Consider the following 23,944-nt stretch of genomic DNA (forward strand, 5'->3'; position numbering starts at 1 on the left):
ATGGTGACTGCAGCCATGAAGTTAAAAGACATTTACTCCTTGGAAGAAAAGTTATGACCAACCTAGATAGCATATTCAAAAGCAGAGACATTACTTTGCCGACTGATGTCCGTCTAGTCAAGGCTATGGTTTTTCCAGTGGTCATGTATGGATGTGAGAGTTGGACTGTGAAGAACGCTGAGCGCGGAAGATTTGATGCTTTTGAACTGTGGTGTTGGAGAAGACTCTTGAGAGTCCCTTGGACTGCAAGGAGGTCCAACCAGTCCATTCTGAAGGAGATCAACCCTGGGATTTTTTTGGAAGGAATGATGCTAAAGCTGAAGCTCCAGTACTTTGGCCACCTCATGCGAAGAGTTGACTATTGGAAAAGACTCTGATGCTGGAAGGGATTGGAGGCAGGAGGAGAAGGGCACCACCGAGGATGAGATGGCTGGATGGCATCATGGACTCAATGGACGTGAGTCTGAGCGAACTCCGGGAGTTGGTGATGGACAGGGAGGCCTGGCGTGCTGCAATTCATGGGGTCACAAAGAGTCGGACACGACTGAGCGACTGAACTGAGAGGCAAATTGCTTTTGCTTTCCTGAGATCTTAAGTAGCATTCTGTAGTTTATAGGCTTAACTAAACAAATGTCTGCACGTTTTGCATAGCAAAATTTTTGGAACCTTGACAGAAATGTTGACAAGTAAAGGTTTGTTTTTGGTTACCATGGGTAATTTCTATGGGGGTTGAACTATTATTAGTTCTTGGTTAGCTTTCTGTGCCTTTATGTCTCTTTTCCTTAGAAATGATGATGAATTTCAATCCCCTTGATGTGTTCCAGTTCACTTACTTCATGGAAATTAGGGGAGTGCATAACTTTCCGAAGTTCTTAATTACTGTTCCCATTAAGTGGTTGGAGAAGCAAATATTTATATCTCGTGCATTATCTTGCTTAATTCCTAATCATTCTTTCTTCTTGGATATAACATAGTCACTAAAGAAGTAGCTATTTATTCAAACAATTGCCTTGGCACATTGCAGCAATATTTTTTTCCTTACCATGTTAAAAAAAACCCCACACAATATAACTAGAAAAAGATAGTTATTTCCAAGTAGAATGAGATTGATGGTAAGTGTATTATTTGTGGGTGAGAATTTTCTGCTTGTTTTTAAAAAATTATATATATAAGTTGCTAGCAGTACTGACCATGATAAGGAATATTTCTTCAATTAAACTTTGTTTCTTTCTTGGAAAAATAGAATTACCTATAATTCAAGGTCATTTATATTTAAGTGAATAAGATACTTATCCTAAAAGTTTATTATTTATCTTTGACATTATTTTATCTAGTTCATTACAAAGAGCTACAAGCTATTACCCTGCATTGATTCATCACTTATATTTGATACACTTAAGAAATAGTACTTTTGGGTTATTGAATTTATGTCCCTAATATTCTTCTTCTTGGTAGTAAGAAGCAAGATTTTCCACATTAATTTGTATTTATTATATTAGACTAGCAGGTTTGCTTTCTTCTTTTCATCCAGAGTAAAATTAGAGATATTAATGATTCTTATATGGTAATTCTAGTTTTGATTTTTTGAGAAGTCTCCATACTGTTTTCCAGAGCAGCTGGACCCATTTATATTCCCAACAGTGCATGATGGTTCCCTTTGCTCCACGTCCTTGCCAGCGTTTATTTGTTGTCTTTTGACGATAGCCATTCTGACAGTTCTGAGTTGATGTCTTGCTGTGATTTTGATTTGCATTTACTTGATGATTAGTGATGCCCAATGTCTTGTGTCTGTTCGTCATCCATATGTCTTCTTTGGGGAAATGTCTATTCAAATCTTCTGCCCATTTAAACTTTTTTTTTTTTTGCACGATTGAGTTGTATGAATTCTTTAGATATTAACTGTTTATCAGATATATTGTTTGAAAACATCTTCTCCCATTCATTAGGTCGCCTTTTAGAACAAATTTTGGAATTATTTGTTCTGGTTCTGTGAATAATGCTGTTGGTATGTTGATAGTGATTACATTGTATCTGTAAATGCCTTGGGTAATATGGTCATATTAACAAAATTAATTGTTCCAATTTGTAAACACAGTATTTTCTTTTTGTCTGTGTTATCTTTGGTTTCTTTCATTAGGGTCTTAAAGTTTTTCATGTATAGGTCTTTTACCTCCTTTGTTAGGTTTGTTTCTAGTATCTTATTATTTTATAAATGGTATTTACAATGCACTCCAGTATTCTTGGAAAAGGAAATGGCAACCCACTCCAGTATTCTTGCCTGGAGAATTCCATGGACAGAGCACCTGGAAGGTTACAGTCCATGGGGTCGCAAGAGTTAGACACTACTTAGTGACTAAACCACTGCCAGTATTCTGGCGTGGAAAGTTCCATGGACAGAGGAGCCTAGCTGCTGGGTACAGTCCACGGGGTTGCAAAGAGTTGGACACAACTGAGCGACTGAGCACACACACACATTTTAAAATTTCTCTTCTGATAATTCTGTTAGTGTATAGAAATGCAACAGATTTCTGTATGCTAATTTTGTATCCTGCAACTTTATTGGGTTCATCTATGAGTTCTAATAGTTTTTTGGTGGTATCTTTAGGATTTTCTATATATAGTATTGTTATCTGTGAAGTGACAGTTTTATTTCTCTTTCAATTTGGATTCCTTTTATTATTTATTTTTTCTTGTTCAACTTCTGTGGCTGGAACTTCCAATTCTGTGTTGAATAACAGTGGTGAGAGTGGGCATCCTTATTTTGTCCCTGATCTTAGAGGAAAGGTTTTCTACTTTTCACCATTGAGTATGATGTTGGCTGTAGGTTTGTCCCATATGACCTTTATTATGTTGAGGTACGTTCCTCTGTACCCACTTTGTTGAGAGTTGTTATCCTAAATGGATGTTTAATTTTGTCAAAAGCTTTTTCTGCATCTCTTGAGATGATCATAGGATTTTATTCAATTTGTTAATGTGGTATGTCTCATGGATTTTTGGATTTGAACTATCCTTGCATCCCTGGCTGTGTGGATCGCAATAAACTGTGGGAAATTCTGAAAGAGATGGGAATACCAGACCACCTGACCTGCCTCTTGAGAAACCTGTGTGCAGGTCAGGAAGCAATAGTTAGAACTGGACATGGAACAACAGACTGGTTCCAAATAGGAAAAGGAGCACCTCAAGGCTGTATATTGTTACCCTGCTTATTTAACTTATATGCAGAGTACATCATGAGAAACGCTGGGCTGGATCAAGCGCAAGCTGGAATCAAGATTGCTGGGAGAAATATCAATAACCTCAGATATGCAGATGACACCACCCTTATGGCAGAAAGTGAAGAGGGACTAAAAAGCCTCTTGATGAAAGTGAAAGAGGAGAGTGAAAAAGTTGGCTTAAAGCTCAACATTGAGAAAACTAAGATCATGGCATCTGGTCCCATCACTTCATGGCAAATAAATGGGGAAACAGTGGAAACAGTGTCAGACTTTATTTTTTAGGGCTCCAAAATCACTGCAGATGGTGACTGCAGCCATGAAATTAAAAGACGTTTACTCCTTGGAAGGAAAGTTATGACCAACCTAGACAGCATATTCAAAAGCAGAGACATTACTTTGTCGACAAAGGTCCGTCTAATCAAAGCCATGGTTTTTCCAGTGGTCATGTATGGATGTCAGAGTTGGACTAAAGAGGGCTGAGTACAGAAGAATTGATGCCTTGAACAGTGGTGTTGGAGAAGACTCTTGAGAGTCCTTTGAACTGCAAGGAAATCCAACCAGTCCATCCTAAAGGAGATCAGTCCTGGGTGTTCATTTGAAGGACTGATGTTGAAGCTGAAACTCCAATACTTTGGCCACCTGATGGGAAGAGCTGACTCATTTGAAAAGACCCTGATGCTGGGAAAGATTGAGGGCAGGAGGAGAAAGGGACGACAGAGGATGAGATGGTTGGATGGCATCACCAACTCAATAGACATGGGTTTTGGTGGACTCCGGGAGTTGGTGATGGACAGGGAAGCCTGGTGTGCTGCAGTTCATGGGGTCGCAACGAGTCGGACATGATTGAGCGACTGAACTGAACTGCATCCCCGGAATAAATCCCACTTTATCATGGTGTATGATCCTTTTAATGCATTGTTGAATTTGGTTTACTAATATTTGTTGAGAATTTTTGCATGTACATTTATCAGTGATACAGGCCTGAAGTTTCCTTTTTTTTTTGTAGTGCCTTTGTCTGGTTTTGTGTCAGATGATGCTGGCCTCAAAGAATGAGTTTAAAAGCATTTCTTTCCCTTCAATTTTTGTTGGAATAGTTTGAGGAAAGGCATTAACTCTTCTTTAAATGTTTAGTAGAGTTCACCTGTGAAGCCTTCTGGTCCTAGACTTGTTTATTGGGTTTTTTGTTTGTTTGTTTGTTTGTTTTTTCAGTTACTAATTCAGCTTCACTACTGGCAATTAGCCTGTACATATATATATATATATATATATATATATTTTTTTTTTTTTTCGGTTCAGTCTTGGGAGATTGTACATTTCTAGGAATTTATCCATTCTTCTCAGTTGTCCATTTAATTGGCACATACTTATTTGTAGTAATCTTTTATGACCCTTTATATTTCTGTGCTGTCAGTTGTAAATTCTCCTTTTTCCTTTCTCATTTTATTTATTGAGGTCTGTGTTTTTCTCCTGATGAGTCTGGCTAAGGTTTATCAATTTGGTGTATCTTTTCAAAGAATCAACTCTTAGTTTCATTGATCTTTTTGTTTTTGTTTTGTTTTAGTCTCTCTTTCATTTATTTCTGCTCTGGTCTTTATTATTTCTTTTTTGTCTATTTTAAAACATTATTGACCTGCACAGAAGAATTTCAAATAATTTATATAGATACTTTGCCTCCAAGAAGCTGGAGCAGAACTTCCTGTTCCTAAAGTGTGGGCTGCTTATGGTGACTTCCTACCAAACAGTAGATTATAAGCCCTGTTGCTAACATGTATTCTTGATGTGATATGATGAGAATGACAAGTTACCTCTAGTTTTTCTCCCGGATCCTATAACCCAGGCTAACCATGAGAAAAGCATGAGGCAAATCCTCACTGAGGAATATTCTACACAGTACCTGACTAGTACTCCTCAAAATTGTCAAGATTACCAAATACCAAGAAAGTCTGAAAAACTATCATAGCTAAGGGAAACTTAAGGAGAAATGATGACTAAATGTAATGCAGCTTGGATGGGATCCTGGAACATAAAAAGCACACCAGGTAAAAACTAAGGAAATATGAATAAAGTATAGACTGTGGTTAATAATAATGTATCAGTATTGATTCAGTAATTGTCACAAGTAAGGTGTAAGGTGTACATAGCCAAGGAAATTGAGTATGTGATACTAACTCTGTACTATTTTCACAGCTTTTCTGTATATCTGTGTTAAACTTTTATTAAAAACATTAAAAAAATTGTAGATGCTACTAGAGCTTTCTATGTGCCTCTCAGATTGCATTCTCCTTATCCTCTGAAGTATTCTCTGACCTGCATTAGGTCTTGATTATCAACCTCATGTATAATATTACATTTTTACTATATATATGTTTTAAATTTATACTATTTTTCATCTGATAAAATTTTATATAAATAGTATCATACCTTTATATATTTGTGTGCAGTTGACTTTTTTGTTGTTCAGCATTGTGTGTGCTTTATTTGTATTGATAAATATAATTCTAATTCATTTACTGTGTGTTAGTCCATTGTTTGATTGTCACTGACCATTTTTGTTGTTGTAGTCCTGGACATTTGGTTGATTCTAATTTATTACTATTACTAATATTGTTGAAACAACTGTTCTTATATGGGACTCCCAGTGCACAGACATAAGACTTACTTGAAGGTTTTTCCATTGCAGAAGACTTGTTGAGTTCTAGAATATGTACATCTTAAATTTTGATAAATAATACAAAATACAGTGGCCACAGGACTGGAAAAGGATAGTTTTCATTCCAATCTCAAAGAAAGGCAATGCCAAAGAGTGTTCAAACTACCGCACAAGTGCACTCATCTCACACGCTAGGAAAGTAATGCTCAAAATTATCCAGGCTAGGCTTCAGCAGTACCTGAACCATGAACTTCCAGATGTTCAAGCTGGATTTAGAAACAGTAGAGGAACCAGAGATCAATTTACCAGCATCTGCTGGATCATCAAAAAAGCAAGAGAATTCCACAAAAACATCTACTTTTGCTTTATTGACTACGCCAAAGCCTTTGACTGTGTGGATCACAACAAACTGTGGAAAATTCTTAAAGAGGTGGGCATATGAGACCACCTGACCTGCATCCTGAGAAATCTGTATGCAGGTCAGGAAGCAACAGTTAGAACTGGACATGGAACAACAGACTGGTTCCAAATAGGAAAAGGAGTACGTCAAGGCTGTATATTGTCACCCTGCTTATTTAGCTTATATGCAGTGTACATCATGTGAAGTGCTGGGATGGATGAAGAACAAGCTGGAATCAAGATTGCTGGAAGAAATATCAATAACCTCAGATAAACAGGTGATACCACCCTTATGACAGAAAGTGAAGAAGACATAAAGTCTCTTGATGAAAGTGAAAGAGGAGAGTGAAAAAATTGGCTTAAAACTCAACATTCAGAAAACTAAGATCATGGCATCAGGTCCCATCACTTCATGGCAAATAGATGGGGAAGCAATGGAAACAGTGACAGACTTTATTTTGGGGGGCTCCAAAATCACTGCAGATGGTGACTGCAGCCATGAAATTAAAAGACACTTGCTTCTTGGAAGAACAGCTATGACCAACCTAGACAGCATATGAAAAAGCAGAGACATGACATGACAAACAAAGGTCCGTCTAGTCAAAGCTATGGTTTTTCCAGTATTCAAGTATGGATGTGAGAGTTGGACTATAAAGAAAGCTGAGCACCAAAGTATTAATGCTTTTGAAATGTGGTGTTGGAGAAGACTCTTGAGAATCCCTTGGACTGCAAGGAAATCCAACTAGTCAATCCTAAAGGAAATCAGTCCTGAATATTCTTTGGAAGGACTGATGTTGAAGCTGAAACTCCAATACTTTGGCCACTTGATGCAAAGAACCGACTCATTGGAAAAGACCTTGATGCTGGGAAAGATTGAAGGTGGGAGGAGAAGGGGACAACAGAGGATGAGATGGTTGGATGGCATCACCGACTTGATGGACATGAGTTTGAGCAAGTTTCAGGAGCTGGTGATGGACAGGGAGGCCTGGCGTGCTGCAGTCCATGGGGTTGCAAAGAGTGGGACAGGACTGAGCAACTGAACTGAACTGAATACAAAATTGCTCTTTGAAAATGTTCTATTCCCACAACAGTATATGAGAGTTGTCAATAAAGTGAAGAAACAACATTTAGTGTGTGGAGTAGTTTACTTTTTGACAGTTTAGTGGATGGGAAGTGCTATTAGTCTCAGTTCAGTTCACTTCAGTCAACTCAGTTGTGTCTGACTGTTTGTGACCCCATGGACTGCAGCATGCCAGGCCTCCCTGTCCATCACCAGCTCCTGAAACTTGCTCAAACTCATGTCCATCGAGTCGGTGATGCCATCCAACTATTTCATCCTCTGTCATCCCCTTCTCCTCCTGCCTTCAGTCCTTCCCAGCATCAGGGTCTTTTCTAATGAGTCAGTTCTTCGCATCAGGTGGCCAAAGTATTGGAGCTTCAGCTTCAACATCAGTCCTTCCAGTGAATATTTAGGATTGATTTCCTTTCAGATTGACTGGTTTGATCTCCTTGCAGTCCAAGGGACTCTCAAGAGTCTTCTCCAACACATTTCAAAAGCATTAATTCTTTGATGCTCAGCTTTCTTTATGGTCCAACTCTCACATCCATACATTAGTTTACATTTTCTTTATTACTAGTTTAGGTTGCTTTTTTTAGCCAACTTTTCTACTCTCCTCTTTCACCTTCATCAAGAGGCTCTTTAGTTCCTCTTCACTTTTTGCCATTAGGATGGTGTCATCTGCTTATCTGAGGTTATTGTTATTTCTCCCGGCAATCTTGATTTCAGCTTGAGCTTCATCCAGCCCAGCATTTCTAATTATGTGCTCTGCATATGAATTAAATAAGCAGGGTGACATTATACAGCCTTCATGTACTCCTTTCCCTATTTTGAACCAGTCCGTTGTTCCATATCTGGTTCTAACTCTTGCTTCTTGGTTTAATGGATGAGGGAGCTTACACATCTGAAATAAGGTCCTGGAGCAACACCCCACCATGTGCAGCAGACGGTAGGGCGGACATGGTGGCAGGTTTCACTCCTTGGTGGAAGGGATAGTTTAGTCACTTATTCATGTCCATATGGAAGAGAAGATTGCCAATTGTAGGGGGAATTACGTCAGATTGGCTCAGTAGTTACCAGGGAAATCAGAGGCCCACACCCCTCATCAACCTTTTGATGAAAAGAGCCACTTGCTGGAGCCTAGGACAAGTTTGTAAGGTCAGCCTTGTGAGTAAAGCAGGTGCTGTTAGGCAGGGGATATACAGAGAACAAGAGAACAGCCATCTTGAGTGACCTGACTGTAGAGTTCTTTTTAACCTTAAATGAAATACATATGTAATTATAATTCACATATAATAAAGTTAATATGCATAATTTCTAATCAGTATGGTGTCATGAGTATAATGTAAAGTTATGAGGAAAATGAAAAAGTGAAGTAATTTAAAATGTATATTTAAAAATGTGAATGTTGAGGAACTTTTGCTTCCACTAAGACTTTGCTTCCATTGCACAGTTTCAATCCTTGGTCAGGAACTAAGGTCCTGCATGCCATGTGGTGCAGTAAAAAAAAAAAAAGTAAATGTTGAAGCATTACTGAATTAGAACATATAATGAATTAAATACTTGTAGGTATATGTAGCATCGTTGTGAATGTGCAGCAATAAGTGCAGACAGATAATATGGTTTGGTAGTTTAGCTATAAAAATACGAATGGTATTGCCTCTGGTAATGAGATTTTGTAAAATGCTCAATAGCCTGTTTATAAAGTTCTGACCAAACCAAAGTACAAGCTATGTTAGTTGCGTCCCTGGAAAATTCAGAACTTACTAAAACTGTGCAAAAAATACTTTTTTGTAATGCAAAAAGTAAAAGAGTAGTTTCTAGGTCTAAGTAATTATAAACAGGTTTTCTTTCCACATGATCTTAGATGGGACACTGCCAAGTCATGTGCGACATGTGTCAGTTTTTTTTGTAGCATGTTCTTGAGCAGGGGTAGGCAAACTACATTCTGCAGGACACACTGTTTGGGCAAAAAAAAAAAAAAGAAAACTATGTTATAGAGATGGTAACGCATTTTTTTAGGTGAATCGATTCCAGTTCAAGGTATTATTGATTGGAATCCAATCAAAATAACTTCGTCACAAGTGAAGTTAAATCAGAGTAGATTTCTTGATATGCTTTGAGGAAAAGAATGATACACATCACCTGTGTTGTGCTGTGATATTGTGATGCAAAGTGCCAGTGGAAATAATTTATTTAATTATAGTATATTATACAAGTTAATGTTTCTGTTGAGTCACATAGGCAGAAATTTTGGATCCTTACACCTGGTAAATAGGCAGATATTCAGTAAATGTATGTTGAATTGTTGTGAGAAATGCCTTTAATGTATGTTCTAACATTTATTGTACAATTTTTATATTAATAGAAGAATGAAAGACAACATGTTTGTCTTTCAGCCTCTGTTCCACCCATTCTGCCTATATTCTATGTGTACACTACCTACCTTTACATTCCTCTGTTCTAATGCTTAAGTTTAGGTAGAACTTTTGCTTCCAAATGATAGCTATACATCTTAAACTATTTTGAATAGTAAATGGGATTTTTTTGGTGTCTACAGGTGGAAAAGATGCTGAGATAACATGGAGTTGAAGAGAGGTCTGTAGGGACCAGGGCCTTGGGGATTACAGAACAGGAATATCACGCCATTAGAATCCATTTTCATCTTTTTTTGCAGTCAGATATTTTGCTAGAAAATCAAAGATGACTGTTTGCAACCATCTAGCCTCATATTCTTCTGGTACCATCACACCCAAGCGGCAAGACCACTTCTCCACCTACTCTAAATTGGGAGATTAATTTGGGTCAGTCATTGTGCCCAGAGAAAGGAGGTATTGTATTTTGGTTTGGAACTCTTGGTCAGGCAGGGGAAAGCTTGTTCTGAGATGAAGTATTAAACATCACTGTCCTATCCAAGGCTCCATTGCCTGAGCCCTTTGATGATTTCCCACTTCAGTTTAGCTGCTTATTCTTCTCAGAACAGCAGTGGCAGTTAAGGTTTGAAAATTTATGGAAAAGCATAATGTAGTATACTTTAGAGTAGTATTATTGAATGTGAACTATTTGGTTGAAGATAGGCTACAAATCTAAAATGATACATTAACAAAATTTACTTAGTACTTCTTATGGAAAAGGCATCACACATTTATAGTATATCAAACCAAGCCTGGCTATAAGGCACTGTGAAATTCTGTAAGATTTCATCAGAGCACTAATTCATTTTACTCTCATTTTATTATTTTATTTTTATATTTTTATTATTTTCTCATCATAGAACTGGATATTTACAGATTATAGTTATTAATAGAGAATTTGAGTGACATGGATTTTTTTTTTTCTTTTGGCCACGGCTTATGGCTTCTGAGATCTTTGTTCCCCAACCAGGGATTGAACCTGGATCCTCAGCAGTGAGAGCATGGAGTCCTGTCTACTGGACCACCAGGGAATTCCCAATGTGAAATTTTTAACAGTAGCTTTTCTGATATTCAGTATTTTCAAAGGGAATATTTTTGTACTTATGAAGAGCTTATTCTCATTACTGTCTTTTGATGACCTTTATTTATTTATTTTTTTTTTAATTTTAAAATCTTTAATTCTTACATGTGTTCCCAAACATGAACCCCCCTCCCACCTCCCTCCCCATAACATCTCTGTGGGTCTTTTGATGACCTTTAAAAAAGATTTATTTATTTGGCTGTGCTAGGTCTTCATTGCTGTGCATGGGCTTTGTCTAGTTGCATCCAGCATGGACTGCTCTCTAGTTGGAGTGCATGGCCTTCTCATCGTGATGGCTTCTCTTGTTGTGGAGCACGGGCCCTAGGGCCTGTGGGCTTCAGTAGTTGTGGGGCATGGTTCCAGTAGTTATAGCTCACAGACTCTGGAGTGCTGGCTCAGTTATTGTGCTGCAGCAGGCTTAGTTGCTCCATAGCATGTGGGATCCTTCCGAACCAGGGATTGAATCTGTGTCCCCTGACTCTCAACCACTGGACTGCCAGGGAAGGCCTTGATGACCCTCTTTGAAAGCTTTTTCAGTGATTAAGAATCATTTAAAAGTGGGATCTGTAGTTAAGAAACTATCTTTTCCTAGTTACCTACCAAATTCAAATTTATTCCTTTTTCTGTCTTTAGTCTATTGCATCTGCAGACATGGATTTCAACCAGCTAGAGGCATTTTTGACTGCTCAAACCAAAAAGCAAGGAGGGATCACATCTGAGCAAGCTGCTGTCATTTCCAAGTTCTGGAAGAGCCACAAGACAAAAATCCGAGAGAGTCTTATGAACCAGAGCTGCTGGGACAGAGGGCTTCGGGGCTTGAGCTGGAGAGTTGATGGCAAATCGCAGTCAAGACACTCAGCTCAAATACATACTCCTGTTGCCATCATGGAGCTGGAAATAGGGAGAAGTGGACAGGTGAGTTCAAACTTCGATCAATTTCCCTTTGTACACTATATTTTCTATTATATATTAGCCATACATTCAGAACAATTTATTTTACACTCTTTGTTTGCAGAGATAATAATAGGAAAAGATTCTTCTTTTTAGAATCCTTTTTCAGAGATAGAAATCATCTGAAAATGTGGATATTCTCAATTGTGGATTGAGTGTTAAAGCCACCAGCCTCTGGTATAGCTATCTCAAAGGAGAGAAGTTGGCCACTGCTCCCTTTTGGTTAGGTGTCCGTATTCAGAAAATCCAAGGCAATGATAAAGATGATAAAGACCAGAAATTAAGAGTAAACAACACAGAACAAAACTAACTCACAAAACTCATCTTTATAGGCATTCAGGTAGAAGAGGCCATGTATTTTAATTACAGTATTGTCCTAAAGACCCTGAGTATGTGCTATTTCTGTCCCTGAGCCTACAAATAATTTTAAATTGATACTGATTATTTACAAAACAGTACTGCTTTCCTTGTGATGGAGAAGGAAATGGCAACCCACTCCAGTACTCTTGCCTGGAGAATTCCATGGACAAAGGAGCCTGGTGGGCTCCAGTCCATGGGATCACAAAGAGTCGGACATGACTGAGCGACTCTCACTCACTCACTCACTGCTTTCCTTTCATTTTCCAGTGGCATTATGGCAGACATCCACATGGCTTTTCTTGAAGTCAGTTTGAACTGGCAGTCAGGTGACTGCCAGATCAGACTTTTAATGACCTGGTATATGTCTTTTGTGGGGAAAAAAGCAGCAACTTGTAATTAAGAAGAGAAAACCCAGATCACCGAATTAGCTAATTAGATTTATTTCCATGTAAATAATCAAATAAGTGGTTCTGTTACATGCTATAATAGAAATGTATTTCTTTTCTTCTAATAAGGAGAACATTTTTTTAGCTGGCAGATTTCCTCACATATTCCCTTCTTGAGTTTCTTAGGATTGTTCAGTATTTGTAGTTCCCTAATGACTTTTTAATTGTAATTTAAAAGATAATCCCTTTTTAAAAATTGTACTTTTGCAAAATTTATTTTGAGGTCCTTTTATTCCTTTATTTTCAAGCCTTTGTGACTTTGGTTTCTCTGATCCTAAAGTCCGTTTTCTTAACCACTCCAATTATTCCTAGACCAAAAATCAGACATTTAAAAAGGTGCAGAAAGTATTCTTGGATATTTCAGTTTCACTAGCCATTTGTATAGGCTATTCATTTTTTATTCTGGCAGTAGTGATTATTTCATTTTGTCTTCTAGTATTTGTTATTTGGGCAAGAAGATGCAAACATATGTATTTGCTTTGACTTTCCTAGAAAACCATGTGCTGTGCTAATAAGTCACTTCAGTTGTGTCCGATTCTTTGCCACCCTGGTAGCCCACCAGGCTTCTCTGCCCATGGGATTCTCCAGGCAAGAATACTGGAGTGGGTAGCCATGCCCTCCTCTAGGGGATCTTCGCAACCCAGGGATCAAACCTGCGTCTCTTAACCTCTTCTGATTAGCAGGCGGGTTCTTTACCACTAAGTGCCACCTGGGAAGAAAACTATTATAGTGTTCCTTTAACTTGATATTTTCCTAGTATTTTTTAAGCTAGGGTTTATAATGTGCCTTTTGATTTTATATGCCATCTGAACTTACTAGATACTGACACAGGGATTTTAAAAATCTATTTTTGAGTTCCTATGATTTTCCTTTCATTTTGTTAGCTAAAGTAATTAAAAAAAACTTCTTAAAAAATAGTGAAATGGTTTTTTGTCAATCAGTAATTCTAAACATCACTACAGATGTTTTTTAGCTAGCTTCAGGAACATTTCATGATTACTTAGAATAAGTTGGTAAGCTTTTTTTTTTAAGAGGACAGATATTTTAGGCTTGACAGCTATATAGTTTCTGTCACAAGTACTCATCTTTCTTGCTGCAGCTCAGAAGCAGCCACAGGCAGTATGTAAATAAATGAGCATTGCTGTTTTTCTAGAAGGTTCACCTATTTCAATAGAATCAATAGGTCCTAGAAGTCAGAGAGTCTTTAAGCACTCGTCTAAGGTAAATTACATAGATGAAGTGACATATATGCCCATTTTCTAGAGAAGGTATACGAGACAGATAAGTGACTTGCTTCAGACACAGCTGCTAAATGGTAAAGTGAGAATTAAAATGGGGATCACCAGACCTAGTTTTTCCAAAAATCATTGACACCTACATTGAGGAGCTTTTTAGCTTCTCACAATAGTCTGTGCCAAGAAAATATGTTAGGTATACAATGTGGTAATCAAGAGCATTGATAGGAATATCACTGAGCAGTAAGAGGGAAAGAACTTTTGATATGCACAACAAAATGGTTGAATCTCAAAATCATTTGCTGAGTGAAATAAGTCGAATGAAAAGTTTTTTTTTTAAGCATAATGTATGATTCTACTCATATAAAATCCTAGAAAATGCAAAGTAACCTATAGTGACAGGAAGCAGCTGCCTAGGCCTAAGAATAGAGAGAGGGATGAAGTTAGATTACAGAAAAGTGAAGTCGCTCAGTCATGTCCGACTCTTGGTGACCCCATAGACTGTAGCCTACCAGGCTCCTCCATCCATGGGATTTTCCAGGTAAGAGTACTAGAGTGGGTTGCCATTTCCTTCTCTAGAGTATCTTCCCGACCCAGGGATCAAACCCCGATCTCCCGCATTGTGGGCAGACGCTTTACTGTCTGAGCTACCAGGGAAGGCCTAGATTACAGAGGGGTGCATGAAAATTTTTAAGTGTGGTAGAAATGTTTATGTTCATTGTGACAGCAGTTTTATGGACATATATGTATATCAAACTTATGAAATTGCATACTTTAGATATGCAGTTTATTGTACATTATTTATACTTCAAAGTTGTAAAGAAAATGATCACTATGCAAATGATTGAATATGTACTTAAACCCACAAAAATTCTTTGATTGCAAATATATTCTTAAACCAAGAAAAGGTGTAAAGAAAAAAGTAAACTGTAATAGAAACTAGACTGGTGGTAAAATATACAACCCAGATCCTACCGGAAATGTTTTTGTGAGACCTGGATCCTTGGTTAGTACTTCTGTCAGCTTCTAGGTGAATGTTATTTATGACATACTCTACTAAGTCAAGTTACCAATTTTTAGAACATACATAGGCAACAAAGGCAAATTTATTTTCACAGTACTGTCACTGGATGAGTTTGTTAGAGAATTAATGATGCTAGGGTATTAAGAGGTTGCTTCTAAGAAGAATGATCAACTTTTCTGAACTCTGGTGTGTATGTCTGTTCATATATCTCAATCAACTAAATCACTGTGTTCATTTTGTGCCATTTTAAATCAGTGGTTCTTGTTCAATGCTGCGTATAAGAATGAGTTTTGGATCTTTAACAGTTTTCATGCCCTGGACATATTTCACACTAATTAAATAAGAATCTGTGGAAGGCTTCCCCGGTGGCTCAGTAATAAAGAATCTGCCTGCCAATGCAGAAGGCACAGGTTTGATCCCTGATCTAGGAAGATCGCACATGCCGTGGAACACCTAAGCCTGTGGGCCACAATTACTGAGCCTGTTCTCTAGAGCCGAGGGGCCTCAACTGCCGAGCCCACATGCCACAGTTGCTGAAGCCTGCATGCCTAGAACCTGTGCTCCACATCAACAGAAGCCACTACATCGAGAACGCCGTATATTGCAACCAGAGAGTAGCCTCGCTAGTCTCAACTAGAGAAAAGTCCGCGCAGCAACAAAGACCCAGCACAGCCAAAAATGTAATAAATTTAAAAATAAAAATAAAAAAGAGAAGAATCTGTGGGAATGGGACCTGGGCATCAGTGTTCTTTAAAATTGGTGATTTCAAAAAAAGAGTGGTGACTTTCCAGGCCATCCAGTGGTTAAGACTCCACTGCAGGGGTTACAGGTTTGATCCTTCGTCAGGAAACTAAAATCCTGCATGCCCTTTAGTGTGGCCAAAATACAAACAAACAAAAAAAAAGCCAACTAAAACTGGTGATTTCAGTATTCATCTAGGATTGAGAACCACTGTGTTAAAGGTAGCAAAATACTCTGATTTAAAATGTTAACAGAGCTTGGCATTAAATTTTTACAGTGAGAATGATGTTGGCCTGTTAGTTCTACTTGCCATAATTTGTGAAGTGTTTGAGGACTATTTAGAAAAGGCAGAGGAACCAGAGATCAAACATCTATTGGATCATAGAACAAGCAAGAGAGTTTCAGAAAAACATCTTCTGCTTTATTGACTACACTAAAGCCTTCGACTGTGTGGATCACAACAAACTGTGGAAAATTCTTCAAGAGATGGGAATATCAGACTACCTGACCTGGCTCCTGAGAAATCTGTATGGAGGTCAAGAAGCAACAGTTAGAACAGGACATGGGACAACAAACTGGTTCCAAATTGGGAAAGGAGTATGTCAAGGCTGTATATTGTCACTGTGCTTATTTAACTTATATACAGAGTACATCATGCTAAATGCTGGGTACATCATGCTAAATGGATGGAGCACAAGCTGGAATCAAGATTGCCAGGAGAAATATCAATAACCTCAGATATGCAGATGGCAGAAAGTGAAGAGGAGCTAAAGAGCCTCTTGATGAAAGTGAGAGGAGACTGAAAAACCTGGCTTAAAACTCAACATTCAGAAAACAAAGATCATGGCATCTGGTCCCATCACTTCATGGCAAATAGATGGGGAAACAATGGAAACAGTGACAGACTTTATTGCAGATGGTGACTGCAGCCATGAAATTAAAAGACGCTTGCTTCATGGAAGAAAAGCTATGACAAACCTGGATAGCATATTAAAAAGCAGAGACATTACTTTACCAACAAAAGTCTGTCTAGTCAAAGCTATGATTTTTCCAGTAGTCACATGTGGATGTGAGAGTTGGACCATAGAGAAAGCTGAGCGCCAAAAAACCTGATTCTTCCAAACTGTGGTGTTGGAGAAGACTCCTGAGAGTCCCTTGGACAGCAAGGAGATCCAACCAGTCTATCCTAAAGGAAGTCAGTCCTGAGTATTCATTGGAAGGACTGATGCTGAAGCTGAAACTCCAATACTTTGGCCACCTGATGCGAAGAACTGACTCATTGGAAAAGACCCTGATGCTGGGAAAGACTGAAGGCAGGAGAAGAAGGGGACGACAGAGGATGAAATAGTTGGATGGCATTACTGACTTGATGGACATAGAGTTTGAGCAAGCTGTGGGAGTTGGTGATGGACAAGGAATCCTGGTGTGCTCCGGCTGCAAAGAGCTGGACATGACTGAGCAACTGAACTGACTGAGGACTATTTATTCAGGTACTAGATGTGGTGGTGGTAGGTTTTTGGGTCCCCCCCCCCACAACTCCCTGCTTAAGTTTCTCTGTCCTACCCAGTTTGTCTGCATTACTTCTTTCTTTGGTCCAAGAAGTACATTTGACAGTTGGCAGCCAAGTGCATGTATTACCTCTTTTTTTTTTTTTGTTAACGGCAATATATAATACCTTTTAAGTATGAGGAAGCCAAAGTAACAGAGAAGTTACTAAGGAAGTAAATATTTATGGAAGTATGCAAAACCAGAGAAAATGACTATGCACTAGTAACCTAATTACTTTTCTTACAGTAAATGCTTTTCTTCAACAGAAATAAAATTTTTGCAGGACTAAAACATGAATTGAGTCATAAAAAAGTACGCAGAAAACTTTGAGGTGAACATTTCATGTCCAAAGGGAAGAACATCAGTGCTTTACTTGTATAATTGATATCCTTTCTTATTTTATCATAAATCATAGAGAGACCTAAGCCTTGAGGACTGGCATGTATATTTAGGAAAGTTTCATTGTTTTGCTTACTTCGTCAGAACCACTGTTGTGTTTGTCTTTCCTGGAACTGAAATAGAATTTCTCATAGAATGTTTTTCTTTTTTTAAACAGTAATGTTCTTTGGCGGGGGCGGTGGGGGGGGATCGTTTATATGCTTAGTAGAGTCTCGTATATAGTTATTTCTCTCTTTTGAGCCTCAATTTTGACTTTTTATAAAGACATGTTAGTTTTTCTTTTGTAACTTCCTCTTTTTCAAGACCAGTAAGACATTTTGTGAGGAAATATTTTGCCACGACTTCCATGCTAAACCATCCAGTAGTAAGTTATTTCTTCTTTCCTCTGCTAAATTGTTTTTTCTCAAGTATTTAGAAATTCCCCACCTGTAGAGATCCTGAAGTATAAAGCTCTGTTTCTTTCTTGTTATTTAAAAAAAATGGCTACTGTTGTTTCCTTTTCTAGACAGAGTTTTAGTGTATCAAGCACTCTAGTTTTGGGCTAGATTTTTAGCCAACATAGGGAAGAAGTAGAGTCTACCTTTACTGGTTTTTTTTTTTCTGCCGGTCTCATCAGATGTGCAGTCCTGTCATTTTCAAGCAGTTAGAGAAGTTAGATAACATATGCGATATCAAGAGATTATATACAATGGTGAGTGAGTATCAGTGAAAGTTGCTCAGTCATGTCAGACCCCAGGGACTGTAGCCCCCGGCTCCTCTGTTCATGGAATTCTCCAGACAAGAATACCGGATTGGGGAGCCAGTCCCTTCTCCAAGAGATCTTCCCAACTCAGGAATCAAACTTGGGTCTCCTGCATTGCACACGGATTCTTTACCGTCTGAGCCACCAGGAAGCCCAAACAATAATAACCATGCTCTTATTTCTTGGATCAAGACAGATTTGGCTCTGGATTAAAAGGCCAGTATTTTGTCTGAAACATAGGTAAATATCTAATCTCAAAGAAAGTAATCACTTATTTTTAATTTGCACAATTCCTTCTAAAACAATGTACACTGATCTCCTTGTTTAATTCTGTCTGGTAAGGAGCAAGAACCTGCTAAAACCTGAGTAATAATCAGTTTTATGTCAAGCGCTCTTACATATTATTGTAGACTCTTAAGCCTGAGCATAGCCACCACAACTCCCTGCTTTGTGTCACAGGAGAAGCAAAGTTTAAAACACATTCTTCCTCATGCCTTTCTCTTTTACATACATATATATACACTTATCTGTATATGTATCATTATGTGGGGAAATTTGTAAGGATGGGATATAGAGAATTAACACTTGGTCACCATTTTGAGATCACGTTGCAATAGCTTGGATAATCTTATTTAGTTATACAAGTTGTAATGCTTGGCCTATTTCTGATAATTCTTGTTTTTAAAGTTGGATTTTCACTTTTAACAATGTAATAAAGGAAAGCCTCCAGAGAAATTAGTCAAACTAATCTAACAAACCACTCTTTGTCAGTGTGGATTGATGAAATTTAACAGCTTGAGGATGCTTTAAATCAATTTAGAATACTTTTCTTTAATAGAGGAATTTTCCATTTTATATTTTTTATAAAGTTTCAAATATTGGGTTTATTTAAACTTTAGTTCTAAATAGGTCAACCCTTTTTGTAGCTCTAAGATATATTTCATATTAGTTTGTTTTCTAAAGTTGTAGTCCTAAACTTACAGTTCCAAGATATAATTTGTAGAAGGACAGTGCCCAAGGTCTGTAACAACACAGAAAATAAATAGAGTAAAAAATTTGGTCCTCATTGAAAGCCGTTGTGATTTTTATTGTGTTCATTTTTGTTAAACAAACATGGAGACCCAAAACTTAATATTCAAATTCTGGCTAACTCTGAATTAGCTATTTGCAAAAATACCTTGTACAGAAGGAAATGTTTTACAAAAGAAAAAAGATGCTAGAAAACTTTTGTTAGCATTTCTAATTAGAATGAAGAGAAAATAGGTAATAGCCAATGGGGGGAAAAATTTAAGTGATCATCTAGTTTTGAAACAATTAAAACCAGAACTTTTTAGTAGTCGATAATTTACTAGTTAAAAAGTTGGCATTTTGGGGTATTTTAATGTAAGAATTATGTAGTAATAAGTAGCATTTAATATTTTAATGTGTTAAAGATTAGACTGGTCTACTGTTAATACACTTGATTTTCTTAATGAAGACTTTGTTCAAAAATTTATATAATATTTTTGCATTTATTTTGGTCTTGAGTGACAACCTTTGAAACTTATGAACAACATTTGACATACTTGAATTCTCTATTCTTTGAAACACTTGTCTTCTGAAACACCATAGTTGCCTAATTTTCCTTCTAATTTCTAGTCTTTTTTTTCTCCTTTTCATATTTTTCTTGCTGGTTCTTTCTTATTTCCCCAGCTTCTCAGTGTTGAAGTGTCCCTGAGCTTAAGTTTCCTTCCCGATCTGCAACCTACTTCTTGCTGCTGCTGCTGCTGCTAAGTTGCTTCAGTCGTGTCCGACTCTGTGTGACCCCAGAGATGGTAGCCCACCAGGCTCCCCCGTCCCTGGGATTCTCCAGGCAAGAATAGTGGAGTGGGTTGCCATTTCCTTCTCCAATGCATGAAAGTGAAAAGTGAAAGTGAAGTCGCTCAGTCATGTCCGACTGTTCGCGACCCCATGGATTACAGCCCACCCGGCTCCTCTGTCCATGGGATTTTCCAGGCAAGAGTACTGGAGTGGGGTGCCATTGCCTTCTCCTAATACACTTCCTAGGTGGTCTTATTTGTTTAATGGATTTAAATATCATCTATACCTTAACAACTCACAAATTTGTATTTCCAAACTGAATTTCTCCTTAAATTCCATGTATATACTTATGACATACTTGAGAACTCTAAATGTGGAAAGACTATCAAAAAATTGAATATGCCTCAGACTAAGTTCCTCTGTTGCCTCCCTTATTTGTTCCTCCTTCATTTTTTATCATCTCAGTCAGTGTTACCTCTATTCCTCTAGTTCCTATCCTTTTCCTCTCATGCCCACATCTAGTCCATCATCAGATCATGCTGGGTTTAATTTGATTACTCTTCACTGTTCCCCTCCACTCTGTTCAGATCACCATAACTTCTTTTCTAGATTGTAGGAACATCCTCCTAACTGAACTCTCTGCATCTGCCTTTGGCAATTCTCTACACACGGCAGTGTGTCAACAGTAACTCTGTTAAAGCCCAAGTCAGTTAATGTGTTCATCTCTCTTTAGGGCCTTCATATCACAGTCAGATTAATAGCTCTCTCCCTTGCCCAGTCTACTGTAGCAAGACCCAGTGGCCTTCTTGCTGATTGATGGATGATGCTAAGCATGCTCCCTCTTTAGAGTCTACACATTTGCTGATCTCTCTCTCTTGACTGGTCTTGATTTAAGTATCCTAGAGTTAGTCTTTTCATTTTCCTGAGGTCTTTTTAATTTTATTTCATTTACTTATTTTTCTAAGGTCATTTAAAAAAATTTACCTTCTCAATAGTACCTCTCTAAAGTTTAGTCTTCACTTTCTGTTTTAATTTTTGAAAACTTTATTGAGCTATAATTTCCATACAGTACAGTGTATCTATTGGAAGTATCCCACTTGATTAATTTTGGCTGGTGTATATGTATACTTGTGAAACCACCATGGCAGTCAAGTGACAGAACAGGTTATTCATCCCTTGAAAGTCTCCTTCTTCCCCTGTACAATCCATCTCTCTCTCTCCAGCACAGTTCCTAGACAACCACTGATCTACATTTGATCATCATCGAGTAGTCTTTTCTGCTTTATTTTTTCTTCTTGGCACTTATTGCTGCCTACCATGCTATATATTTTATTGTACCTATTATACTTGTCTGCACTCCATATTAGCATGCAAAGGGATGAGGATTATTGCTGTTTTGTTCATTGCTAATTTTCAAAGTCTAGGATGCTACTTGACACGTGATGTTCAGGAAATAGTTGTTGAATGAATAAACGAATCATATAACTCACTATTTTACTAAGCATCTACTATCAGGCACTCTGTAGGTGTTGAGGATATATCTGTGAACAATATGGACAACTCTTCTCTTAAGGAGCTGACAGAAAACAAAAAATAGTAGTAAATAAGTAGTGTAAGAAACAGAGAAGGCAACGGCACCCCACTCCAGTACTCTTGCCTAAAAACTCGCATGGATGGAGGAGCCTGGTAGGCTGCAGTCCATGGGGTCGCTGAGTCAGACATGACTGAGTGACTTCACTTTCACTTTTCACTTTTATGCATTGGAGAAGGAAATGGCAACCCACTCCAGTGTTCTTGCCTGGAGGATCCCAGGGACCGGGGAGCCTGATGGGCTGCTGTCTATGGGGTCGCACAGAGTCGGACACGACTGAAGTGACTTAGCAGTAGCAGTAGTGTAAGAAAGTGTATCAGGGACTGCAGAGCCTTATCAAAGCTCAGAAGAGGAAGTGGCTCTCTTTACCCAGGAAGTTGAGAAAGGTAGTTCTAAGGAGGTAATATTTGCTTTTGATTTCGCTGACTTCATCTCTGATTCAGAGTGTCGTGAACTAAGAAAAATGAAAAAGTTAGTACAGATAGTATGACTTCTCTAGAGTTTATGAGCATAATCCTTTTGTTTAGCACATAGGTGTGACCTTTGGCACGGGTTTAGTACAGGTTGCCCTTTCTTTCCTTCTTCCTTTCTTCCTTCCTTCCTTTCTCTCCTCCACCTCCTTCCTTCCCACCACTTTTTTTTTCTTTCCTTTTTTTTTAGGAAAAAAAGACAACAAAACTTTTCCTACATGTTGGTTTTCCAGTTTCTCAAACCATAGGTAGTAACAAGTACCAGGAAGTTAATTGGCAGAAAAATTGTCTCAAGCAAAAGCAAGACTCATTTACTACAGTAATTTTCAGCATCGCTGTGTATCAGACTCACTTAAGGAGCTTTAAAAAATTATGGACCCCCCAGACCTCACCTCAAAGTAAAGGACTTTTGCTTTTGTTTGAGAGAGGGAAGGCTTCTCTAAGAAGGCAGGGTGGTTGGAGAGCACACAGTACATGCTGGAGGAACAGCAAAGGCAGGAAGTTGGCCTTGGTAGGAAATTTGAAGTTTTATTCAAAGTGTAGTAGGAAACCATTGAAGGACTTCAAAACAAGGGGCTGATGTAATGTGATTTATGTCCTCACAGAATTCCTGAATTCATGTGAGAAAGATGGATTGTAATAGAGTCAAGAGTGAAGCCATGATTCTGAGAGGTTAGGGAAAATAGTCACCAAGGTTGGAACTGTTTTTTTGCACATTAAAAGCTATTCTCTTCTGCTTCCAAATATCTGTGTGATATTAGTAGGTAAAATGGGATTTCAAGGTAAAAACAAAAATTCTGAAAACTTCTTCTTTTATTTTATTAGCAAGGTTAGGTATCTAGAATAAACAGAGCCAAAATTAGTACTCTGTTTCAAAATGGGTTTTCGTGGGTTTACCTGGACTTCTGACAGTCTTCATCCCACATTTCTACCTCTTTCCCATAATTAGAACGATCTCCTTCCTTTTCAGATTTTGTTGTAACATGTTTCAAAACTTGGCAAAGCCTAGGGATAACTAATAAAAATCATTACAGTGCCAAAAGAGAAAGCATAGTCAGAACACTTAGCAGGTGCTATAGTGGTGGTCCAGGTAAGAATGTTAGCCAGGAAGATGGAGATAATTTTAGCAATCAAGGTGAAGAGAAGTGAGCAGATAGAAGAAATGTTTTAATGTAGATAAGCTGCTTTGGGATGTGTTGGAAGCGATGGAGGAAATGAAAGAAAGTGAGGAATTGGGAATAACTTGTTTTTTGTATGAATATGTTAGTAAAAATTAGTAACCTTAGTCTTTGTTTAACAGTGTTACTTCTAAGTTTGATGGGGTGGTTTAGTCACTAAGTCATGTCCAACTCTTGTGTCCCCATGGACTGTAGCCTACCAGGCTCCTCTGTCCATGGGATTCTCCAGGCAAGAATACTGGAGTGGGTTGCCATTTCCTTCTCCAGGGCATCTTCCAGACCCAGGAATTGAACCCAGGTCTCCTGTGTTGTAGGCAGATTCTTTACCAACTGAGCTACAAGGGAAGCCCCTACTACTAAGTTGGCCATCTAATATACAACTTGAGTTTTTTGGTAGCTGTTATCACTAGCCCTTCCACTTGAGAAAAAAGTAAATCAAAAGAAATTATTTAACATTTGGCAATTAAGAAAATGCTTTTGTGCTGAAGTAATTTTATTATTTTTTTAAAAAGCCCCAACTTATGAAGAGATGCATTTGAGATTTTTGAACTTAAATTCTTCTTAATGAGCTTTAAAAAATATCATTATTTCTTATGATGTGCCCTTTTCTTTCTGTATATTATGTTTCAATGTAAAGATTTAA

The 23,944-nt window shown here is 37.9% G+C and overlaps 1 protein-coding gene across 1 annotated transcript in view; it reads left to right on the forward strand.

Moving 5' to 3' along the window:
- Window positions 1-23,944, forward strand: part of COMMD1 (copper metabolism domain containing 1) — a 172,325-nt gene that overhangs the window by 54,422 nt on the left and 93,959 nt on the right. The window contains exon 2 of the mRNA XM_052649247.1: window positions 11,450-11,731. Coding sequence (XP_052505207.1) covers window positions 11,450-11,731 — 282 coding nt within the window. The remainder of the gene's footprint in view (window positions 1-11,449; window positions 11,732-23,944) is intronic.

The sequence above is a fragment of the Budorcas taxicolor genome, chromosome 11 (genome assembly GCF_023091745.1).
Source record: "Budorcas taxicolor isolate Tak-1 chromosome 11, Takin1.1, whole genome shotgun sequence".
NCBI lineage: Eukaryota > Metazoa > Chordata > Mammalia > Artiodactyla > Bovidae > Budorcas > Budorcas taxicolor.